Genomic DNA, 20,792 nt, shown 5'->3' on the forward strand with positions numbered 1-20,792 from the left:
AGCCAGCAATACAGCCAACAGGTGACCTAGTTCAGGGCTCCAAATTTCAAGTCATGAGCTACTAGCCAGGTCTTAAGAGTTACTCGCCACTTGTTGCCCCACCCAAACCCTACCCTGCTCCGCCCCTAAACACGTCCTCGTAAAATATCTCATAAAATTACACTGTTAAATGTTTTATTCAGAATTAAGTTACAAAAAAATATCAACAACAACTTTAGAGTGCCCACAGCGTGCCCCCTTTCAATGCAGAGTGCCCACAGCGTGCAGAGAGACCAGCGTGCACTTACCTGATGCGGCGGCTTCTCCTCAATCCTCCGTGTCTCCCTCCTCCTCCTCCTCCTCTTTGGCCTATGGCAATTGTTCACCTTTTGGCCAATCAGGAAACTGGTCTCGGACCCGCTTCCTGATTGGCAAGGAGGAGGATCAGGAGGAGGATCCGTGTGACAATAGCCAATATTCATTCGCTATTATCACGCAATGGTTGGGCTCAGGGCGCACTGCTCTGCGCCCCGGGTCAACCCTTTTTTTACAGTACAGCTCTTACTTGCCATCCTCATCATTCCACTCGCAAAATGCGAGCAGGCAAGTGGAATTTTTGAGGGCTGACCTAGTTAACACAATCAAGACCTGTTTGTTTGTTTTTGTTTTTTTTCCATTTGAGGTTCCTCTTTGCTTATGTGACTGTTTGTTTTCTTTTTCCCCTAGGGTGTTCAGTTTTCATCATCATGCTTAGACAGGAATACAGCTGACATGATGCATTTATGGAGTGAAATATTTAACAGGTATGTTGGCATATAATGGCAGAAAGCATTATTCCTTTCAGCCATGTTATTCCGTCATTATAGACAAGCAATTTTGCTGTGCTTTACTCAAGCAATGACCATATCCTCTTACAACAGAAAGCAGCTAACACGTGATCCTGAATACAAAAGCAGATCCCATAAAACAGTTAAATAAAGGTGTAGCGCTGATCTATAAAATTAAAAATAAAAGACCCCAAGTCCATATGTAGGAGGAGAGTCCCAGATGAAGTGTCCAGTCCACACCGAAAAAACTCCTTGAAAGTGGAATTAAAGAAGAGCCACCACCGAGTTCAATCACACCGACTCTTACCGGGTAGTCATGATCCTCATCACAAAGGTCATGAGTAGCAGAGATCTTAAATGCGGTAACAGAGAAGACCCTCCCAATGTTCCGTCATTGCATAGAACTGAATAATCTGTTTGGAGAGCAAGAAATGGCTTTGTTCATTGGCCCTATTACCTTTCTCCTATCATTTATTGCGAGTTGCTGGTAAGGCCGTTTCAGTGCTTTAGCATGCATCCTTACTGATTATCCTAATCTATTGAGTGAACTGTTTGTTTTTAAAGGGTTGGTTCAACCAATAGTGTGCCGTGTGTTTTTATTTATTTATTTTTTTTCTTAATGGAAGGACCTTTGTAGGTTAATTCTTAGATCTCTATGGTTAGCAACAGGATATCAGAGCCATATTTCCCAACTATGGCAGTACTCCGCCACAATGATTACAAAGCCAAGCAAGGTTGTCTTACTCCTCCTGCTCTGTTAGATAAATGGATACTACATATAATAAATACATGTGTTAAACATACTATACATGGCAGAGGATTGCATTATGTAAGATTATTGCAATTCTCATGTAGCGTATTGCTCAGTGTTAGGCTTTGTTAACACAAATGTGTGGGCATCTGGTGGCCATTTCACCACCTTCTAAGTGCCCCCAGTCATTTATTTTTTAAAGAATGTTATGTGCAGAAAAACACAGCACACACTTTTTAATCTTCAGATATTACTTCAAGCTGCGCCAACATTGCATACAATTGTGCCTTTTCAGCTCAAAGTGGACAGTGCCTGCAGTGCTTTTCTATATCCAGCAATCATATTAATTTAATTTTATTCTAGGATATTGTTTCATGTTGTACCTTTTCATTTTTTTTTTCCTCTTAGTCCTCATTTTGATGACGAGGAGCGACTGCATGTTTTAGTAAAATCAAATGCTCAGGATTTGTCCAATGCCATACCAGATAGTGGACAAGTGTATGCACAGGTCCGTGCAAGCAGGACACTCTCACCAGCTGGAGAACTGCAAGAGCTCTTCGGAGGAATGGATCAGGTATGAAGATATTTTACTACACCCACATTAACCACTTAAGCCCCGGAGGATTTGGCTGCTAAAGGTCCAGACCCCTTTTTTCAACTTGGCACTTCGTGACTTTAACTGATAATTGCACGGTCATGCAATGCAGTACCTAAACGAAATTTACGTCCTTTTTTTCCCACAAACAGAGCTTTCTTTTGGTGGTATTTGATCACCTCTGCGCTTTTTATTTTTTGCGATATTAATAAAAAAAGAGCGAAAATTTTGCAAAAAAATGACATTTTCAACTTTGTCTTTTAAAAAATATCCAATATACTCAATTTATGTCATTTTTTTTGGCCAAAATATATTTAGCTACATGTCTTTGACAAAAAAAAAATCAATGAGCGTATTTTTATTGGTTTGCGCAAAAGTTATAGCGTCTACAAACTATGGTGTAAATACTGAAATTTACGAAGCTTTAATTTCTGACTGCCTATCTCATTTCATGAAGTGCTAAAATGGCGGGGCAGTACAAAACCCCCCCAAACTACCACTTTTTGGAAAGTAGACATCCTAAGGAATGTTCTGAGGGGCATGTTGAGCTCATTGAATATTTTATTTTTTTGTCACAGGTGTTTGAAAAATGACAAAAATAATTTTTTTTTTTTTTTTTACACAAAGTTGTCATTGAAATGATATATTGCTCACACATGCCATGGGTATATGTGTAATTACACCCCAAAATATATTCTGCTGCTTCTCCTGAGTACAGGGATACCACATATGTGAGACTTTTTGGGAGCGTAGCTGTGTACGGGAGCCGGAAAACAAATCACCACCATCAGAATTTCAAAGGGCGTACATTTTTCATTGCATTTTCTCACTACCTATAACGGTTTTGGAGGCCCTGAAATGTCAAGATACCACAAAACCCCCCCAAATGACCCCATTTTGGAAAGTAGACACCCCAAGCTGTTTGCTGAGAGGCATGGTGAGTCCATGGAATATTTTATATTTTGCCACAAGTTTCGGGAAAATTACAATTTTTTTTTTTAATTTTTTTTTTTTACACAACGTTGTCACTAAAAGATAAATTTCTCACACATGCCATGGGTATATGTGGAATGACACCCCAAAATACATTCTGCCACTTCTCCTGAGTATGGGGATGCCCCATGTGTGAGACTTTTTGGGAGCCTAGCTGTGTACAGGACCGCGAAAACCAATCAACACTCTCAGGTTTTCTAATGGCGTAAATTGTTCATGTCACCTCTGCACTACCTGTCGCAGTTTCGGAGGCCCTAAAATTCCAAAATAGCACAAAACCCCCCCAAATGACCCCATTTTGCAAAGTAGACACCCCAAGCTATTTGCTGAGAGGCATGGTGAGTCCATGGAATATTTTATATTTTGCCACAAGTTCCGGGAAATATATATATATATATATATATATATTTTTTTTTTTTTACACAAAGTTGTCAGTAAATGATATATTGCTCACACATGCCATGGGTATATGTGAAATGACACCCCAAAATACATTCTGCTGCTTCTCCTGAGTACAAGGATACCCCATGTGTAAGACTTTTTTGCAGTCTAGCCGCGTACAGGACCCGGAAAACCAATCTGCACCTTCTGGCTTTCTAAGGGCGTAAATTGTTGATCTCACTCCTTACTACCTATCACACTTTTGAAGTCCATAAAAGGCCAAGATGGCACAAAACCCCCCCAAATGACCCCATTTTGCAAAGTAGACACTCCAATCTATTTGCTGAGAGGCATGGTGAGTATTTTGCAGCTCTCATTTTTTTTGGAAAATGAAGAAAAAACAGGAAAATGCATTTTTTTTCCTCTTTTTTCAATTTCCAAAACTTTGTGACAAAAAGTGAGATCTGCAAAACACTCAACATGCCTCTCTGCAAATAGCTCAGGGTGTCTACTTTCCAAAATGGGGTCATTTGGGGGGGTTTTGTGCTATCTTGGAATTTTAGGGCCTCCGAAACTGTGATAGGTAGTCAGGAGTGAAATCAACAATTTACGCCCTTGGAAAGCCTGAAAGTGGAGGTTGGTTTTCGGGGTCCTGTACTCGGCTAGACTGCAAAAAAGTCTCACACATGGGGTATCCCTGTACTCAGGAGAAGCAGCAGAATGTATATTGGGGTGTCATTTCACATATACCCGTGGCATGTGTGAGCAATATATCATTTACTGACAGCTTTGTGTAAAAAAAAAAAAAATATATATATATATATATATATATATTTCCCGGAACTTGTGGTAAAATATAAAATATTCCATGGACTCACCATGCCTCTCAGCAAACAGCTTGGGGTGTCTACTTTCCAAAATGGGGTCATTTGGGGGGGTTTTGTGCTATCTTAGAATTTTAGGGCCTCCGAAACTGTGATAGGTAGTCAGGAGTGAAATCAACAATTTACGCCCTTGGAAAGCCTGAAAGTGGAGGTTGGATTTCGGGGTCCTGTACTCGGCTAGACTGCAAAAAAGTCTCACACATGGGGTATCCCTGTACTCAGGAGAAGCAGCAGAATGTATATTGGGGTGTCATTTCACATATACCCATGGCATGTGTGAGCAATATATCATTTACTGACAGCTTTTTGTAAAAAAAAAAATAAATATATATATATATATATTTCCCGGAACTTGTGGCAAAATATAAAATATTCCATGGACTCACCATGCCTCTCAGCAAACAGCTTGGGGTGTCTACTTTCCAAAATGGGGTCATTTGGGGGGGTTTTGTGCTATCTTGGAATTTTAGGGCCTCCGAAACTGTGATAGGTAGTCAGGAGTGAAATCAACAATTTACGCCTTTGGAAAGCCTGAAAGTGGGGACTGGTTTTCGGGGACCTGTACTCGGCTAGACTGCAAAAAAGTTTCACACATGGGGTATCCCTGTACTCAGGATAAGCAGCAGAATGTATTTTGGGGTGTCATTTCACATATACACATGGCATGTGTGAGCAATATATCATTTAGTGACAACTTTCTGTAAAAAAACAACAAAAAAAAAAGAAATAATAATTTTCCCGACACTTGTAGCAAAATATAAAATATTCCATGGACTCACCATGCCTCTCAGCAAATAGCTTTGGGTGTCTACTTTTCAAAAAGGGGTCATTAGGGGGGTGTTTGAACAGTCCCGGCATTTTACGCTCAATCTTAGCCACACATCACCCACTCTTCTAACCACTTGAAAACCAAGCCTTTTCTGTGCCTTTTTGTTTACATGAAAAAATATTTTTTTTTTACTAGAAAATTACTTTGAACCCCCAAACATTATATATTTCTTTAAAGCAGAGGCCCTATAGAATAAAATGGTGGATGTTGCAATTTTTTTTGTCACACGGTATTTGCGCACAGATTTTCCAAACGCAATTTTTGCGAAAAAAATACATTTTTTTTAAATTTATTGCACAAATACACTATATAATTCCAATTTGTTTGGTAAAATTTAAAAGATGATCTTATGCCGAGTTCATAGACACCTGACATGACATGCTTTAAAAATTGCGCACACCTGCGCAGCGGCAAAAACGTACGTACATTTTTAAAAACATTTAAAAGTCTCTACAGGTTACCACTTTAGACTTACAGAGGAGGTCTACTGCAAGAATTACTGCACTCGATCTGGCGATCGCGGCGATACCTCACATGCATGCTGAAATTGCGGTTTACATATGACACTAGACCAACGCGTGCGTGTGCCATTGCGCGCAAGCACGGGGGAAAGGGGGTGGAGCTCGATTTTTTTTTTTTTTTTTTTTTTTGCTCTTTTATGTTATTTTGACACCTTTCCTTTAATTTTTTTTTTTTTTAAATCATTTTTATTGCTATCACAGTGAATTTAGATATCCCCTATGATAGCAATCGGTAGTGACAGGTACTCTTTTTTTTAAAAATTGGGGTCTTTTATACTCTAGATCTCTCCTCTGACCTTAATGCTTCTGACCACGCCAAAATTGGTGTGATAAAATACTTTCCCAATTTCCCAATGGCCCTGTTTATTTCTGGCGAAAAAGAAGTCATGAAATGCTCGTAGCCTCCGGCATCTTAGGCCATAGAGATGATTGGAGCCATTCTAATCTTCAATTAGCTCTATGGTTAGATAACTGAACCACCGGCTGCACTCTCGGGTTAACCGGTGGGACAGGAGAGCCCGAGAAAAACCACGGAAGGCTGCGGAAGGCGGCGGTGGGGGGGGGGAGGCCCCTCCCACTGCATGTAAAAGCAGTCTAGCGGCCAATTACCTGCTAGGATTGCTTTTACATGTAAGCCGACCGCTGGCTGTAAAAAACGATACCAAGATGATGCCTAAATCTGCAGGCATCATCCTGGTATAACCACTCAAAGTCCAGCAACGTACCAGTACATTGCTAGTCCTTGTTTGGCATATAGGTTTTTTTTTTTTTCATGCAGCCTGTGGGCTGAACGGAAAAAAAGAGAACCTATCAGAAATCAGCACAAGAATAATGCGTAGTATTACTCATCATTAACCGCCCAAACAACCACCCACTGAATTTAATGATGGGTATACACGGCACTATCCACGTATACCAAAATAGGATTTTAACTGCAGTGCTGAAATCAGAAAATCACCACAGCTGCTATCAGCAAAGGTATCCATATATGCTGAGCGCAAACGCTGTTTGTGTCAGAATATATAAAATCAATGCGTGGTAGCCGACGAGGGACCTGCAAGAGAAACAGGTCACAAAAGAATGAAAAAACAAAGTACATTAAAAAAAGTACATTAGGAAGAGTAGGACATATAAAATGACTGACAACAACAAAAGTTTTTGGATTCTCATCATTAACCGCCCAAACAACCACCCACTGAATTTAATGATGGGTATACACGGCGCTATCCACGTATACCAAAATAGGATTTTAACTGCAGTGCTGAAATCAGAAAATCACCACAGCTGCTATCAGCAAAGGTATCCATATATGCTGAGCGCAAACACTGTTTGTGTCAGAATATATAAAATCAATGCGTGGTAGCCGACAAGTACCTGCAAGAGAAACAGGTCACAAAAGAATGAAAAAACAAAGTACATTAAAAAAAGTACATTAGGAAGAGTAGGACATATAAAATGACTGACAACAACAAAAGTTTTTGGATTCTCATCATTAACCGCCCAAACAGCCACCCACTGAATTTAATGATGGGTATACACGGCGCTATCCACGTATACCAAAATAGGATTTTAACTGCAGTGCTGAAATCAGAAAATCACCACAGCTGCTATCAGCAAAGGTATCCATATATGCTGAGCGCAAACACTGTTTGTGTCAGAATATATAAAATCAATGCGTGGTAGCCGACGAGTACCTGCAGGAGAAACAGGTCACAAAAGAATGAAAAAACAAACAAAGGACATTTAAATGTACAGTAAGAAGAGTAGAAGGACATATAAAATGACTGACACAACAACAGTTTTTGGATCCTTTTATTTTTCTTTCTAACTGTTTCTTCATGTCTTGATTTGGGAGGGACTGCGATCTTCTGCGATCTTCTCTTCCAGCTTGGGTCTCTCAAAATGTCGATGGACATCCAACATCCTTCGAGACCCTGTGTTTGTGTGCCCTACACTGTGTCGTGCTGTACCCTACACTAAAACTCCACTAGTGTATGGTAGCGCTCAAAACATTCCCCGATGCAGAGACCAGGTTGGTCAGGACATTTGGGACAATAATAACGGGTGTCACGCCTAAATCCGCGCCTGCTACAGACACGACATCTTCTTTGGGGCCATCTTTGGGTAGGGGTACTCGGGAGGGCATAAGGAAAATGCCTCTCATGCAGCCGGCTCACTGCATCTGGAAGGGGAAGTTGGGCAGGCATGCCTCCTGGGTACAGGTAGGCAAGGATGATCTCTTCCTGGAATTCCCGCAAAGATCCAGTTCGTCCTGACGCCTTGTATAGGACAAAGGCGTTCAGCATCGCCAATTGGAATAAATAAACAGACACTTTTTTGTACCAGCGTCTGGCTTTACGGGCAACTAAATACGGCGCCAAAATCTGGTCGTTAAGGTCCACCCCTCCCATGTTAAGGTTATATTCGTGGACACAGAGGGGTTTCTCCACAACGCCAGTTGCCGTAGTGATTTGGATTGTCGTGTCTGCGTGAAGGGAGGACAGAACATAAACATCCCGTGTATCCTTCCACTTCACCGCAAGCAATTTGTCCGTTTTCAAGCAGGCTCTCGCCCCCCGACTAAGACGGGAATCTACAAGCCGTTGGGGGAAGCCCCGGCGATTATGTCGCACGGTGCCACATGCGCCAATTTGTAATTCGAGCAGGTGACTAAATAGTGGCACGCTTGTATAAAAGTTGTCCACGTACAAATGGTACCCCTTTCCGGATAAGGGTGACACCAAGTCCCAAACGATCTTACCGCTGCTCCCTATGTAGTCTGGGCAGTTGGGGGGCTCCACACAGCTATCTTTTCCCTCATAGACCCGGAAACTAACTGTATAGCCTGTGGCCCTGTCACACAATTTATACAGTTTGACCCCGTATCTGGCACGCTTGCTGGGGAGGTACTGTTTCATAGCAAGGCGGCCAGTAAATTTAATCAGGGACTCGTCAACGCAGACAACTTGTTCGGGGGTAAACAAGGCTGCAAACCGCTGATTGAAGTGGTCTATGAGGGGCCGAATTTTGTGGAGCCGATCGTATGCAGGGTCTCCCCGAGGACGACAGATTTCATTGTCGCTGAAATGCATAAATCGCAGAATTTGCTCATATCTCGCCCTGGACATGGAGGCAGAGTACATGCGCATATGGTGAAGTGGGCTAGTGGACCAATATAGCCGCAATTCACTCTGTTTAGTTATGCCCATGTGGAGGGAAAGGCCCAGAAAGATCTTAAATTCGGAAACCGTTAAAGGTTTCCAGCCGAATTGTCTGGCAAGGGGCGAATTTGGGTTGGCGGCGATAAATTGTTGAGCATATAAATTTGATTGATCCACAATAGATCTGAAAAGATCTTCCGTGAAGAACAGCTCATAAAAGTTCAGGGGCGTAAAACCAGCTGTCTCCACGTGGATTCCAGGTTGGGCGGTGAATGGGGGAAGTACTGGCGCTGTAGTATCAGTGGGTTGCCAATTAGGAAATGCCAGCGCATCAGGGAGGGCACTATGGGCTCTACGGGCCTGTCTTCGAATACGCGGTGGCTGCGGGCCACTACTTGTGCTAGCCACCGCACCAGCTTCAACTGCACTTAGGGGACTCGCCACGTCACCAGGTCTTACTGCAGTGCTGGTTGTACTAGGTCCAGGGTGTACTAGGCCGCTGGCGCTTGCCAGGTCGCCAGAAGGATGAGCGGCACTAGTACCCACACTCTGCTCCATACGAGCACCCTGCGATTCCTGCATCTCAACAACACCAGAATGGGGTCGGGTACGCCTGGGTCTAACAGGGACCCATCTGTCGTCGGAGCTATCTGTCAGGGAGCCGCTGCTGTCATTTGGTTCGTATACTGACCCTGATTCTGCCGGTGAGGCTTCCCCATCGCTCTCACCTGACATGGTCATCATACTGTAAATAGCTTCATCACTGTACGAACGTTTAGACATTTTGGTAACTAAATTTACCCGTACAGTGATGCGACTCACAGGTAATAAAAGCACCTGGTTGTCGAAGACTATTTCAAGCGCTACCAAAAAAACTGCTAATGCTAGCAGGGATCAGGCCTGACTCTGCTAACACAGCGGTTTTGTGTCTTGTGTTTTTTTGTAAGTGACAGTAATCTGTTGATTACTACACTTACCTGGGTGAAAGGGTTAAACGCAGGTGCTGGCAGGAATCAGTGCTGATCGTGCAAACACTGCGTTTTGGGAACCCTAAACTATGGGGGCGCTAGTATAGCTCTGATCAGATCAGATATTGATCTGTTCAAACACTATACTAGAAATGGAAGTGTAGGTGCGTGCGTGTGTGCGTGCGTGCGTGCGTGTGTGGCAATCAAGGGGTTACTTCTAAACTATGCGCTGGGGATCTGGGGGGGGTGGCGGGGACCCTAAACCTCCTTTGGGAAAGAAACTAGCTAGCTAGCACAACCTCAAGTCACAATGACACCAATACAAAATACAGTAAAAACAGTATATTATGTGTGTATTAGTGCTAATGTGACAGAGGGTGTAGGGGTTAACGGGATGTGATCAGGGGGGGATCAGGGGTTTAAATCTTTATTGGAAGGGGCTGGCGGGTATCCTAAGGATAAAAGGAACGGTGGCAAGCGCTAAACCTGGTCACAAGTCACACTTATACAGGTATATAGAAAATGCTATATACTGTATACAGTGTGCGTTGTGGCAGGGGGTGTAGGGGTGATCAGGGGGGGATCAGGGGATTAAATCTTTATTGGGCGGGTGGGGGGGACCCTAAACCTGCTTGGGACACAAACTTAGTCGCCTGCGCTAATTCTGATCACAATCACACTAATACAAAAACACAGTATATTACGTTTGTATTAGTGCTGATGTGACAGAGGGTGTAGGGGTTAACTAGCGGTGATCAGGAGGGGATCAGGGGGGATCAGGGGCTCAAATCTTTATTAGGGGGGGGTGGCGGGTAATTCAAGTGGAAAAAGGGGGGTCGCAAGCGCTAGACCTGACCACAAATCACACTTATACGGGTATATAGCAAAATGCTATATACTGTATACGGTGTGTGTTATGGCAGGGGGTGTAGGGGTGATCAGGGGGGGGTCAGGGGCTTAAATCTTTATTGGGCGGGTGGCGGGGACCCTAAACCTTCTTGGGACAGAAACTTAGTCGCCTGCGTTAATTCTGATCACAATGACACTAATACAAAAATACAATAACACCGTATATTGCGTTTGTATTAGTGCTGATGTGACAGAGGGTGTAGGGGTTAACGGCGGTGATCAGGGGGGGTTCAGGGGGGATCAGTGGGTTAAATCTTTATTAGGGGGGGGTGGGGGGTAATTTGAGTGGAAAAGGGGGGGTCGTAAGGGCTACACCTGTTCACAAATCACACTTATACAGGTATATAGGTATATGCTATATGCTGTATATAGTGTGTGTTGTGTCAGGTGCTGTAGGGGTTAATTGGGGGGGCGATCGGGGGTGAAATGTGCCTATCTAGCTGTGTGTGATGTGCTTGGTGCAATTACTCACAGTAAGATGTGCTCTCCTCTCACGCTGGATCCGAAAAGACCGTTGGGAGGGGAGGGCACATCTCCTCTAAGCCTGTGTTTACATTTCACAGGCTTAGAGGGAGATCTGATTGGGCAGGACCGATCAACAGGTCCAGACCAAAAATGATTGGCCTGGACCTGATGACTGATCGGTTCTGAACCCAATCGAGTCATCGGCGGCGGCGGCGGGGCGCGGGAGCGCGCACAGGGCCGGCAAAAAGTGCTGACGTAGGCCTACGTCAGTTTGCCTGGCCGGGGCTGAGCGCCGACGTAGATCGTCGTGCGCCGGTCGTTAAGTGGTTAAATCTACAGGGCTTTTCTTTGTATGTGTGTATGTGCTATTAAGGATGAAGTCCGAAATGTAAAATCATCCATTCTTCATTCTATTCCCTGGGGATACCACAGCATCATGGGTCGTATGGCTTTGCCTAACTCTTCCTTTTACATTTTAGTCCTATTTTAGTTTCTCAAAGAAGCTTGTTAGAGTATCTTATCTTCTATATAACTTGCCTAGGGGCCGGATACGCCCATTGCTTGCTTTTATCTGGCCCTTGAGGGTACCATTCCTTCTACCGATACGGAGCACTAGAACTCCTAAGACACCAACCATGGTGCATAATTCCTGCCACTGATATCGGCAATGGGGCACCATTCTTCCCACTGACACCGACGGGCCACTGTTCACATTGACACCAATAGGAGCATTATTTACTCACAAATACTGATGATGGGACATTATTTACCCCCATTGATGCCAGTCATATTCTACTCACCTTGGCTCTCTCCAAATCTGAAGGAAAGTAAACTGGCCCCTTATTTAGAAAGTTTGAAGACCCCTGTTCTATGGAAAAGGAAAAAAAAAAGATCTCTAACTCCACTAAGTCTTGTACATATTAAGAATGAGCCGGTTTATTTTGATGTACTTCTAGGCCGTAGGTTGGGTTCACACCTCTATTTGATGCATGTATTCAGGTGGCATTGCCTCTGCCCATTTCAAATGGTCACAGAAGGCAAGGTTTTTGCTGGTACAGTCAGATGGACTACATATTTCTTGTGGCCAGTATGCCTGCAGGTGACGTGTCCATGGGTGAACTTGCCAAAAATGGGATGGCCATCCCTAAAGCGAAATGTTACCTTATTGGTTTTGTTTTTTTACAGCGTGTTTGTTATTATATTAGATGAAAATGCTGCAAGTTACCACATGCAATGTTCTTAATCTAGGTCAAGTTCATGAAACGGATAGCTGAGATGACTGATTTGGGATCAGTACTGCGGAAGTTATCACGGATTCGCAAATATTTACTGTTGAGTGATAACATGAGGTATGTAAACCTGTTATATGTAAGAAAGCAAGCCTATATTGTATAAAAGTCACACAGCTGTTTTCTTTTAGAGTAATTGGGTGGAGGACAGTATAGAAATTAACAGTTCGGCCTACATGCACACCCTAATTTAAAGTGGAGTTCCACCCATTTTTGGAACTTTAGATCTTTGTAATCCCCTTTAAAATGGCTTTTACCAATGGAAACTTTTTTTTTTTTTTTTTTTTTTTGCTAGTAAATACCTTAATTTTGGCTTTATTCCTCCTCTCCTCACTTCCTGGTCCGATCGGCGATGACGTCATTCGGCGATCCGCAGTGTCTGCTGGGATGTATTCTACTTGCAGTAGCTGTATCTGTACTGAGCCGTGCCTGCCCCGCCTCCTCTCATTGAATTGCATTGTATGAATGTATTAAGGCCGTTCTCTGCCCAGCCTCCGCCCCCCCTCCTCTCATTGAATTGCATTGTATGAATGTATTAAGGCTGTTCTCTGCCCAGCCTCCGCCCCGCCTCCTCTCATTGAGTTGTATTGAGAGGAGGCGGGGCGGAGGCTGGGCAGAGAACAGCCTTAATACATTCATACAATGCAATTCAATGAGAGGAGGCGGGGCGGAGGCTGGGCAGAGAACGGCCTTAATACATTCATACAATGCAATTCAATGAGAGGAGGCGGGGCGGAGGCGGGGCAGGCACGGCTCAGTACAGATACAGCTACTGCAAGTAGAATACATCCCAGCAGACACTGCGGATCGCCGAATGACGTCATCGCCGATCGGACCAGGAAGTGAGGAGAGGAGGAATAAAGCCAAAATTAAGGTATTTACTAGCAAAAAAAAAAAAAAAAAGTTTCCATTGGTAAAAGCCATTTTAAAGGGGATTACAAAGATCTATGTATTCCAACCTATTAAAAATGGGTGGAACTCCGCTTTAACGTGATTGTAAACCTTTTTTAAAATAAAAAATATCTTATACTAACCTTTGTGCAGTGGTAATGCCTCCTTTTATGGAATCCCCCATCCGTGCTCTCCCCTCCTGCATGTGGCCCCATAGCAAACTGTGTGCTTATAAAGGCATGCGTGCAGGCCGCTCTCCATTCCTTCCTCTCAGGATTTGACTGATAGCAGCAGGAGCCTATGACCCCCGCTGCTCTCAATAAAGCCTGTGACTCAAAGAAGAGAGAGAAGCATTGCTGCAGAAGTTGAGCAGTGATTGATCGAGAGAGGACTCAGGTAGGTGTTAAGGGATGGGGGTGGGGAGCACAGGTAGTGGAAGGTTATTTACCTTAATGCAGAGAATGCATTAGGGTTAAAAAAAAAAAAAAATACCTTTTAGGGTTTAATAACCACTTTAAGGATGGGTCTTGTGAAGTTGCATTTTAACACATATATTCATAATATGCCATAATCTGTTTTTTTCTATGACTATATCATATAGTCATAGGTTTCCAAGTATGCATTGCTTAGCCTATAAAATTGCCCCAAAAATAGTATAACTAATATTCGGTTTTATATGTTGAAATTGCCCTTCAAGCTCTTGCATCTTTCTTGGACTCCAGCTGAGATCTATAGATGACACACATCCGTTTTCATTTATAAAGTGGTCATGCTCTTGTAGTTTGATTTCTCATTCTATTCTATTCTGGGGAATGCTGGAGTATGAGTGAAATTCAGTAGCAGAAGCTTGGATGAGGAAATATCACTGATGGTGTCAGTAAGATTCAGCTCAACCCTTTAACAGAGTATTGGCTACATTGTAGTTTCCTAAATACTACTTTTATTTTCCTGTCCATCAGGTGTTCCCTGAATGCCACCGCACAAGAGATGCCAGCAGCTTCAAAGGAGGTGGAGCACTTTTTGTCAGGAATTCACAGGAATAAAAAAGAACGCAAAGCTGTCCGACCGAATATTGTGGAGGTACTTTAGGGCTAACCTGAAAATCACTTCTGTTTTGGGCTTGTGTATAGTTGAAAGCGTAGCACACAAAGCATACGTACCCCTTAGTACAAGGTGTGAGGACATCTGACTTCAAAATCATGTGTATTTTGGATTTGTGTGTAGTGACGTTTTAGCACTTTCTCAGAAAGTTCATTGGGGGAGCAAGCAGACTACTGGGGTATTATCCTGCCACATAGGAGGATAGATGCTGAGCAAATGGCTATGCTTCAATTTTTGTGGGCTACCCCCCCACCCCATTACCAGACATGAGGGCTCATGTCCTCGAAATTGCTTCTGCATTGGGCTTGTGAACAATGGAATGTATAGCCAACAAGCATACTGCAAAGTAAACCTGTTGAGTATTATGTTTACTAGAATCCATTGAACCCATATTATAAGTACTAGGGTTATCTTTCATGGTTGCATCATTGATCTGTCTATAACAACTTATTTTTTTTTTTTTTTTACTTTAACCGCTTGTCCACCGTACTATAGCAGTTTTACTGCTACAGGGCAGCATTTGTGTGCAGGATCACGTATGTGTATATATATATATATATATATATATATATATATATATATATATATATATATATATATATATATATATATATATATATATATATATATATAATGTATGTATATGTATGTGACCCAGCACTTCCGGGTAGGGGACGTGAATGCACACCTCTGGCAGCTCGCTCCCGCTGTGATTACACACAGCGGGAGCTGATTTGCGGGTACTGGGGACGCTATCCACTGGCACCCGCTGATCATCAGGCAGGGACACAGAACTGCGATCTGCCTATGTACACAAGGCAGATCACTGTTCTAACGTGGTAAGGAATTTGTGTTCCTGCAAAGCAGGAAAAAAATGTAATCTCCTCCCCTAGTAAAAAGCACATCCCACACTGTAGTAAAACACTGGCTAGGCACCCAACATAACCCTTTGATCGCCTCTGATGTCTACTTCTTCCCAGACAGTGTCACTAGTACAGTAACCGTGCATGTTTCTCTTTCGTTCATTGACCGACACGGCTTCTGGAGTTCTTAACCGTTGGGTTATACTGCCCCCTACAGGAGTAGAACATTAGGTAGAAAAAGTTCTGGCTACACCCATAGGCAGTCCCAGGGGGGTATACTCCCTCTCTCTCTGCTATAGCCACCCAGTTTTTTTCTGCCTAGTCAGGAGTAAGGACCCAGTTCCTTGCTGGGATCTTCGGTCCTGAAATTTTTTTCCTTTTTGAATGGAATTTTTTTTCCTATCTTTGAATTCTTGTTCCTGTGAGAATCTGCAATCAACTGTCGGACTGGACGACTAACTGGATATTTTGTACAAAATCCAGAGGGTCCCCCCCAGTCTGACCAGCGAGCACGCACATGCCCCAGCGAGGGCTAGGTCGGCTGCGACATAGCCCCACTGGATGGGGGTTGGCCTGCGAGTTAAACCTCTCACGAGGGCGCATAGGACCTGTCCTCGGCCTGAGTCGCATCGTTCCTCCTGGCCGACAACCCCCCCCCCCCCCATTCCAATAGAGAGGTGGTCTGTCCGGAGCGGTGCCCACCCTGTTTCCATTGTATGGTAAGTAGCTATCCCCCTCTTCCCTGGAGAGTTTTGGGGTGGACGTGGGCCCCTCCCTGGGACGGTGGAAATCAACTTCTTGGAAGATCTACCATCGTACGTGGAAGATGTACATTGTGTGGTGTGAATCCCTTGGGGTTCCTCCTCGCTCTTTTTCGGTGGCTTGGATCTCAACCTTTTTTCAAGGGGGGCTTGGACAGAAGTTGGCTTTGAGTACTATCAAGGGCCAGGTGTCAGCCTTGGCTGTCTTCTTCCTTCAACCCTTGGCTACAGCTCTGGTGCGTACCTCTCTTCAGGGTGTTTGGCACTTGGTCCCTCCAGTATGGTCTTCTTTGTCACCTTGGGACCTCAATTTCTCCCTTTAAGAATCTTCGGGAGTTTCCCCTGCATACACTGTCCCAGAAGGTGGCCTTTTTGGTGGCTATCTCCTCTGCACGCAGGGTGTCAGACCTGGTGGCGTTATCCTGTCATTCACCTTATCTGGTTATTCTGGGATATGGTGGTGCTTCCCCCCCCCCGTCCATCATTCCTTCCTAAGTTGGTCTCTGACTTTGATTTGAATGAAGACATTGTGTTGCTTTCCCTGTTTCCCAGGCTTGAACATCAGAAGGAAATTGTCTTGCATGCCTTGGATATCGTTTGGGTAATTAGGGTATACCTGGCAACTACGGAGCTGTTCAGGAAGTCAGACTCTCTATTTGTGCTTAGGGATGGACCTCGTAAAGGGTTGTCCGCTTCCTCTGCAACCATTTCTAGATGGATCAGAGAGACAGTGGTTCAGGCCTATTCCATCAGGGGTCAGGTACCTCCTTTCCCTGTTAAAGGCGCACTCTACTAGGGCGCTTAATGCCTCCTGCGCCTTCCGTCATCAGGAGTCAGTGATGCAGGTTTGCATTCGGCCATCTGGTCATAGGTGCACTTTTTTACAAAGTGTTATAAAGTGCACGTGTTGTCATCTGCGGATGCTTCCTTTGGCCACAAGGTTTTGCAGGCTGCTGTTTAAGAGGACCTGATCCTCTTTGAGGGTGTATTGTTTGTTTGTTTTTTTCAGGTGGACTCCAGTTGTTTGAGCCCCTGTTGCCTGGTTGGCTAATGTTTAGCCTTGGAAATTTTTTGCTGTTTCCCACCCCTTGTGTTTAACACTGCTTTGGGATGTCCCTATGGTTAAGAATATCAGGAGCTGTGTCCGTCATTGAAAGAAAGAGAAAATGTGATTTTTGACTTACCGTAAAATCCCTTTCTCTCATGTTCAGTGACGGACACCGAACCCACCCCTCTGTGGAGTTATAATTATCCTGACTCTGCTTGTAACAAAACTGAGTGGCTATAGAGCAGAGAAGGAGTATAACCCCTGGGTCTGCCCATGGGTGTAGCCAGAATTTTTTTTCTGCCTAATGTCCTACTTCTGTAGGGTGCAGTATAACCAATTGGTTAAGAATACCAGAAGCTGTGTCCGTCAATGAACATCAGAGAAATAGATTTTTTACGGTAAGTCAAAAATCCCATTTCTCTATCGTCCGCCGACAGATGCAGCCTCATCTCCATGAGCTGAGAGGGATTATGCTCCTCCCATCAGGAGTAGTCTAGGCAGGAAATACACACGTCCATGGGGGCTGTCTCTCCAGGCATAAACCCCCACTGCACAACCCAGCACATCAGTTTGTTTTCTGCCTGGAGAAGGAGTAGACCTACGTTTCCTGCTGGGACTCCGGTCTCAGTTTTTTTTTTTTTAATTCTTTTCAGAATATTTTCTTTTATTTCTCTTTACTCACTAGTTAGCTAGTGTTCAAGGAAGAATTTCCTGGTGATCTACAAGCAACGATGCCGGCTGGGGCTTCACACTGGATAATCTAGATCCTTATGGTCCCCCCCAGTCTGGCCTACGAGCGTGAGCAGGTTATAGTTCTGACCTAGGCCTAGCCACGACGGTGCCCCCTTGCCTGGAGGGGGATGAGCCTGCGGGCAGATGTAATACAACGACCTGGAACGCCCTGAGTCGCAGCACTCCCACTTCGGGTGGGAGGCAGTCTGCCCGGAGCGGAGCCCACCCAGTCCATCGTATGGTGTGTAACTGTGCCCCCCTGCTGGCCTTGGGGGGGGGGGGATGTGCACCCTCCCCTGGGGATAATGGGATTGTGCCTCCCAAGAGATCCCTCCTAGGCTGCCCGGTCTGTGTGTCCTTCCCTCTCCCTGTCCCTTCGGGAGCTGTGTGTCTAGAGTGCTCTCGGGGGAGGGGGTGTGTGACATGGTAGCTTGGGCTTGTTGGTCCCTGTTGTGGTTCCTGAGGCCTTTGTGTCGGTCCCTAGCCGTATGGTGTGCCATCTTAGGTGTGGGCAATGGCATTTTTCCCCATAGACTTGTATAGGGCAGCCTTTTCCCTGTAGCTTCCTATTGTGTTTGTATGGGCATCCATCTTTGTGTAGCCCTGGTGCTATATTTGGCAGTGTATCCCTAACAGGCGACATCACTTCCTGTGTGGTAATTTCCTGCTGCTGAGCCAAGGTCACTTCCTGCTTCTCCCTCCATGCTGTGGAAGATTCAGGAGGCTGTGTGTCTGAGGTGGTAAAGTATTTAGGGTCCCTGCGGGCAAATCTTTGCACTTTCTGCTATCAGTTTGGTTTAAAGGGGCTCCCTGCAGACCGCTGCTATCGGTGGTGGATTCCACGATCAGCGTTCTTAAAGCTACAGTACTACCTTTTTTGCAAATTGCACTATGGGGTATTGGTATTTCACCATCAGACCCACTCTGTGTGACTCCTGGCAACTAAAGTTGATTTAATCATGAAAAAGGTTGATAGCCGTAAACAGCCGCTGCCTTCTCCATCTGTGTTGGTGTCTTCTGATTCAGAGGCTGAGGTGGTTGCCCCGAGTGCTCCCCTTCCTGAAGGGTTGCAGTCAGATGCAGCATGGGAACGTGCTTTGGTCAAAGCCCTGATTATTTCAGCGGTATACTTTAAACTTGGCTAATGAGCCCACGCCGGCAGAGACTGGCTTTTGGCTCCTAGAAGTCTCCAAAAGCTGACAGGGTTTTTCCTTGCCCAGACACATCTGGCGATATTGTGAATGACCAATGGCGGTGCGTTAAGCACGTGTTAGTGGTGCCAAAATGCTTTAAACACTGGTATCCTTTTTGCTGAAAAGGTTTCCAAACGTTGGACGATGCCACCTAAAGTGGACCATCTTGTTTCCAGATTAAACAAATCTACTCTTGTGCCTGTGGAGGATTTCCCAGTTTTTACAGAACCAGTGGACAGGTGGGTGGAATCCCTTTCCCGCCATCTTCACGTGCTAGCGGGTTCCATTTTGAAACCGATTTGTTGTGTCTGTGCTAGTCTTACAGACTGTGACGGAATGGATTAGGGGTTTGCCGGAGTCTTTGGACCCCGAGACTGTTCCTCAGGAACAGCTGGAACTGTTGGACCAGGTGATCCAGGCTCTGGTGTTTCTGTGTGATGCGTCTGTTTGCGGCTCCCCTGGGGGCCAGGGTCTTGGCCGTGGGCATTGTTTTAAGACGCATGGTCTGCTCCAAAAGCTGGTCGGCTGACAAAGCTTCTAAAAAAGCCCTAGCTGATCTCCCCTTTCTGGGAAACAGGTTGTTTTGCGACTCATTGGTTGAATTGATCAAGGGCCAGGTTTCGGCCTTGGCTATTTACTTCCAGCGTCCGTTGGCTACTCATAGTTTTGATTTGCACCTTCGTTCAGGGGGTGCGGCATCTGCCGTGGGATCTTAATCTGGTTTTGTCTGTTCTTCAAAAGCCTTCTTTTGAGAAGATTAGGGAGATTCCTCTGCTCTTTGTTGCAGAAGGTTGCCTTCCTAGGGGCTATCACTTCTGCCCGCAGAGCCTAAGTTGGCGGCGTTATCCTGTAGTTCGCCTTATTTGGTGGTCCACAGAGATAAAGTGGTCCTCCGACCTACTCCGTCTATTCTTCCTAAGGTGGTGTCGGATTTTCACCTGAATGCAGACATTGTGTTGCCTTCCTTATGTCCTAAGCCTAAACATCACAAGGAAGTCGCTTTTCACTCTCTGGATGTGGTTCGGGCGATAAGGGTTTATCTGACGGTTACGGAGTCTTTCAGTAAGTCAGACTCTTTGTCCTTCCGGACAGTCCTCGCAAAGATTTGGCTGCGTCCTCTGCGACCATTTCGAGATGGTTCAGGCAGACGGTTTTTCAGGCTTATTTGATCAAGGGTCAGGTTCCTCCTTTCCCTGTGAAGGCGCATTTTTCTAGAGCGCCGAGTGCCTCTTGGGCTTTTTGCCATCAGGCCCTGTTTTACAAGTTTGTAAAACAGCGACTTGGTTGTCTGTGCACACCTTTACCAAACTTTACAAGGTGGATTTTTTGGCTTCTTCGGATGCCTCTTTTCGCCGCAAGGTTTTGCAGGCTGCTGTTTCATAAGAGCATGTATGTTTGTACTTCTCTTCGGGGTCTTTTATCTGGGTGAGCTCCTGTTTGGTTGTGCTCCATGTTGCCTGGTTGGCTACGTTTAGCCTTTTGGAGTTGACGTTACTGTCTGGTTGCGTTTTCCCACCTCTCATGCCTATACTGCTTTGGGATGTCCCACTCAGCTCGTGGAGATGAGGCTGCGTCTCTCGACGGACTATAGAGGAGAATAAGATTTTTGTAAGATCTTACCGTAAAATCTTTTTCTCTGATGTCCGTCAAC

At 44.8% G+C, this 20,792-nt stretch overlaps 1 protein-coding gene across 1 annotated transcript in view; it reads left to right on the forward strand.

Moving 5' to 3' along the window:
- PITRM1 (pitrilysin metallopeptidase 1) overlaps positions 1-20,792 on the forward strand; it is a 134,220-nt gene that overhangs the window by 89,428 nt on the left and 24,000 nt on the right. The window contains exons 18-21 of the mRNA XM_082258265.1: positions 706-782; positions 1,966-2,131; positions 12,512-12,612; positions 14,403-14,523. Coding sequence (XP_082114391.1) covers positions 706-782; positions 1,966-2,131; positions 12,512-12,612; positions 14,403-14,523 — 465 coding nt within the window. The remainder of the gene's footprint in view (positions 1-705; positions 783-1,965; positions 2,132-12,511; positions 12,613-14,402; positions 14,524-20,792) is intronic.

The sequence above is a fragment of the Pelophylax lessonae genome (assembly GCF_965119305.1).
Source record: "Pelophylax lessonae genome assembly, chromosome: 5".
In the NCBI taxonomy this organism is placed as follows: Eukaryota; Metazoa; Chordata; class Amphibia; order Anura; family Ranidae; genus Pelophylax; species Pelophylax lessonae.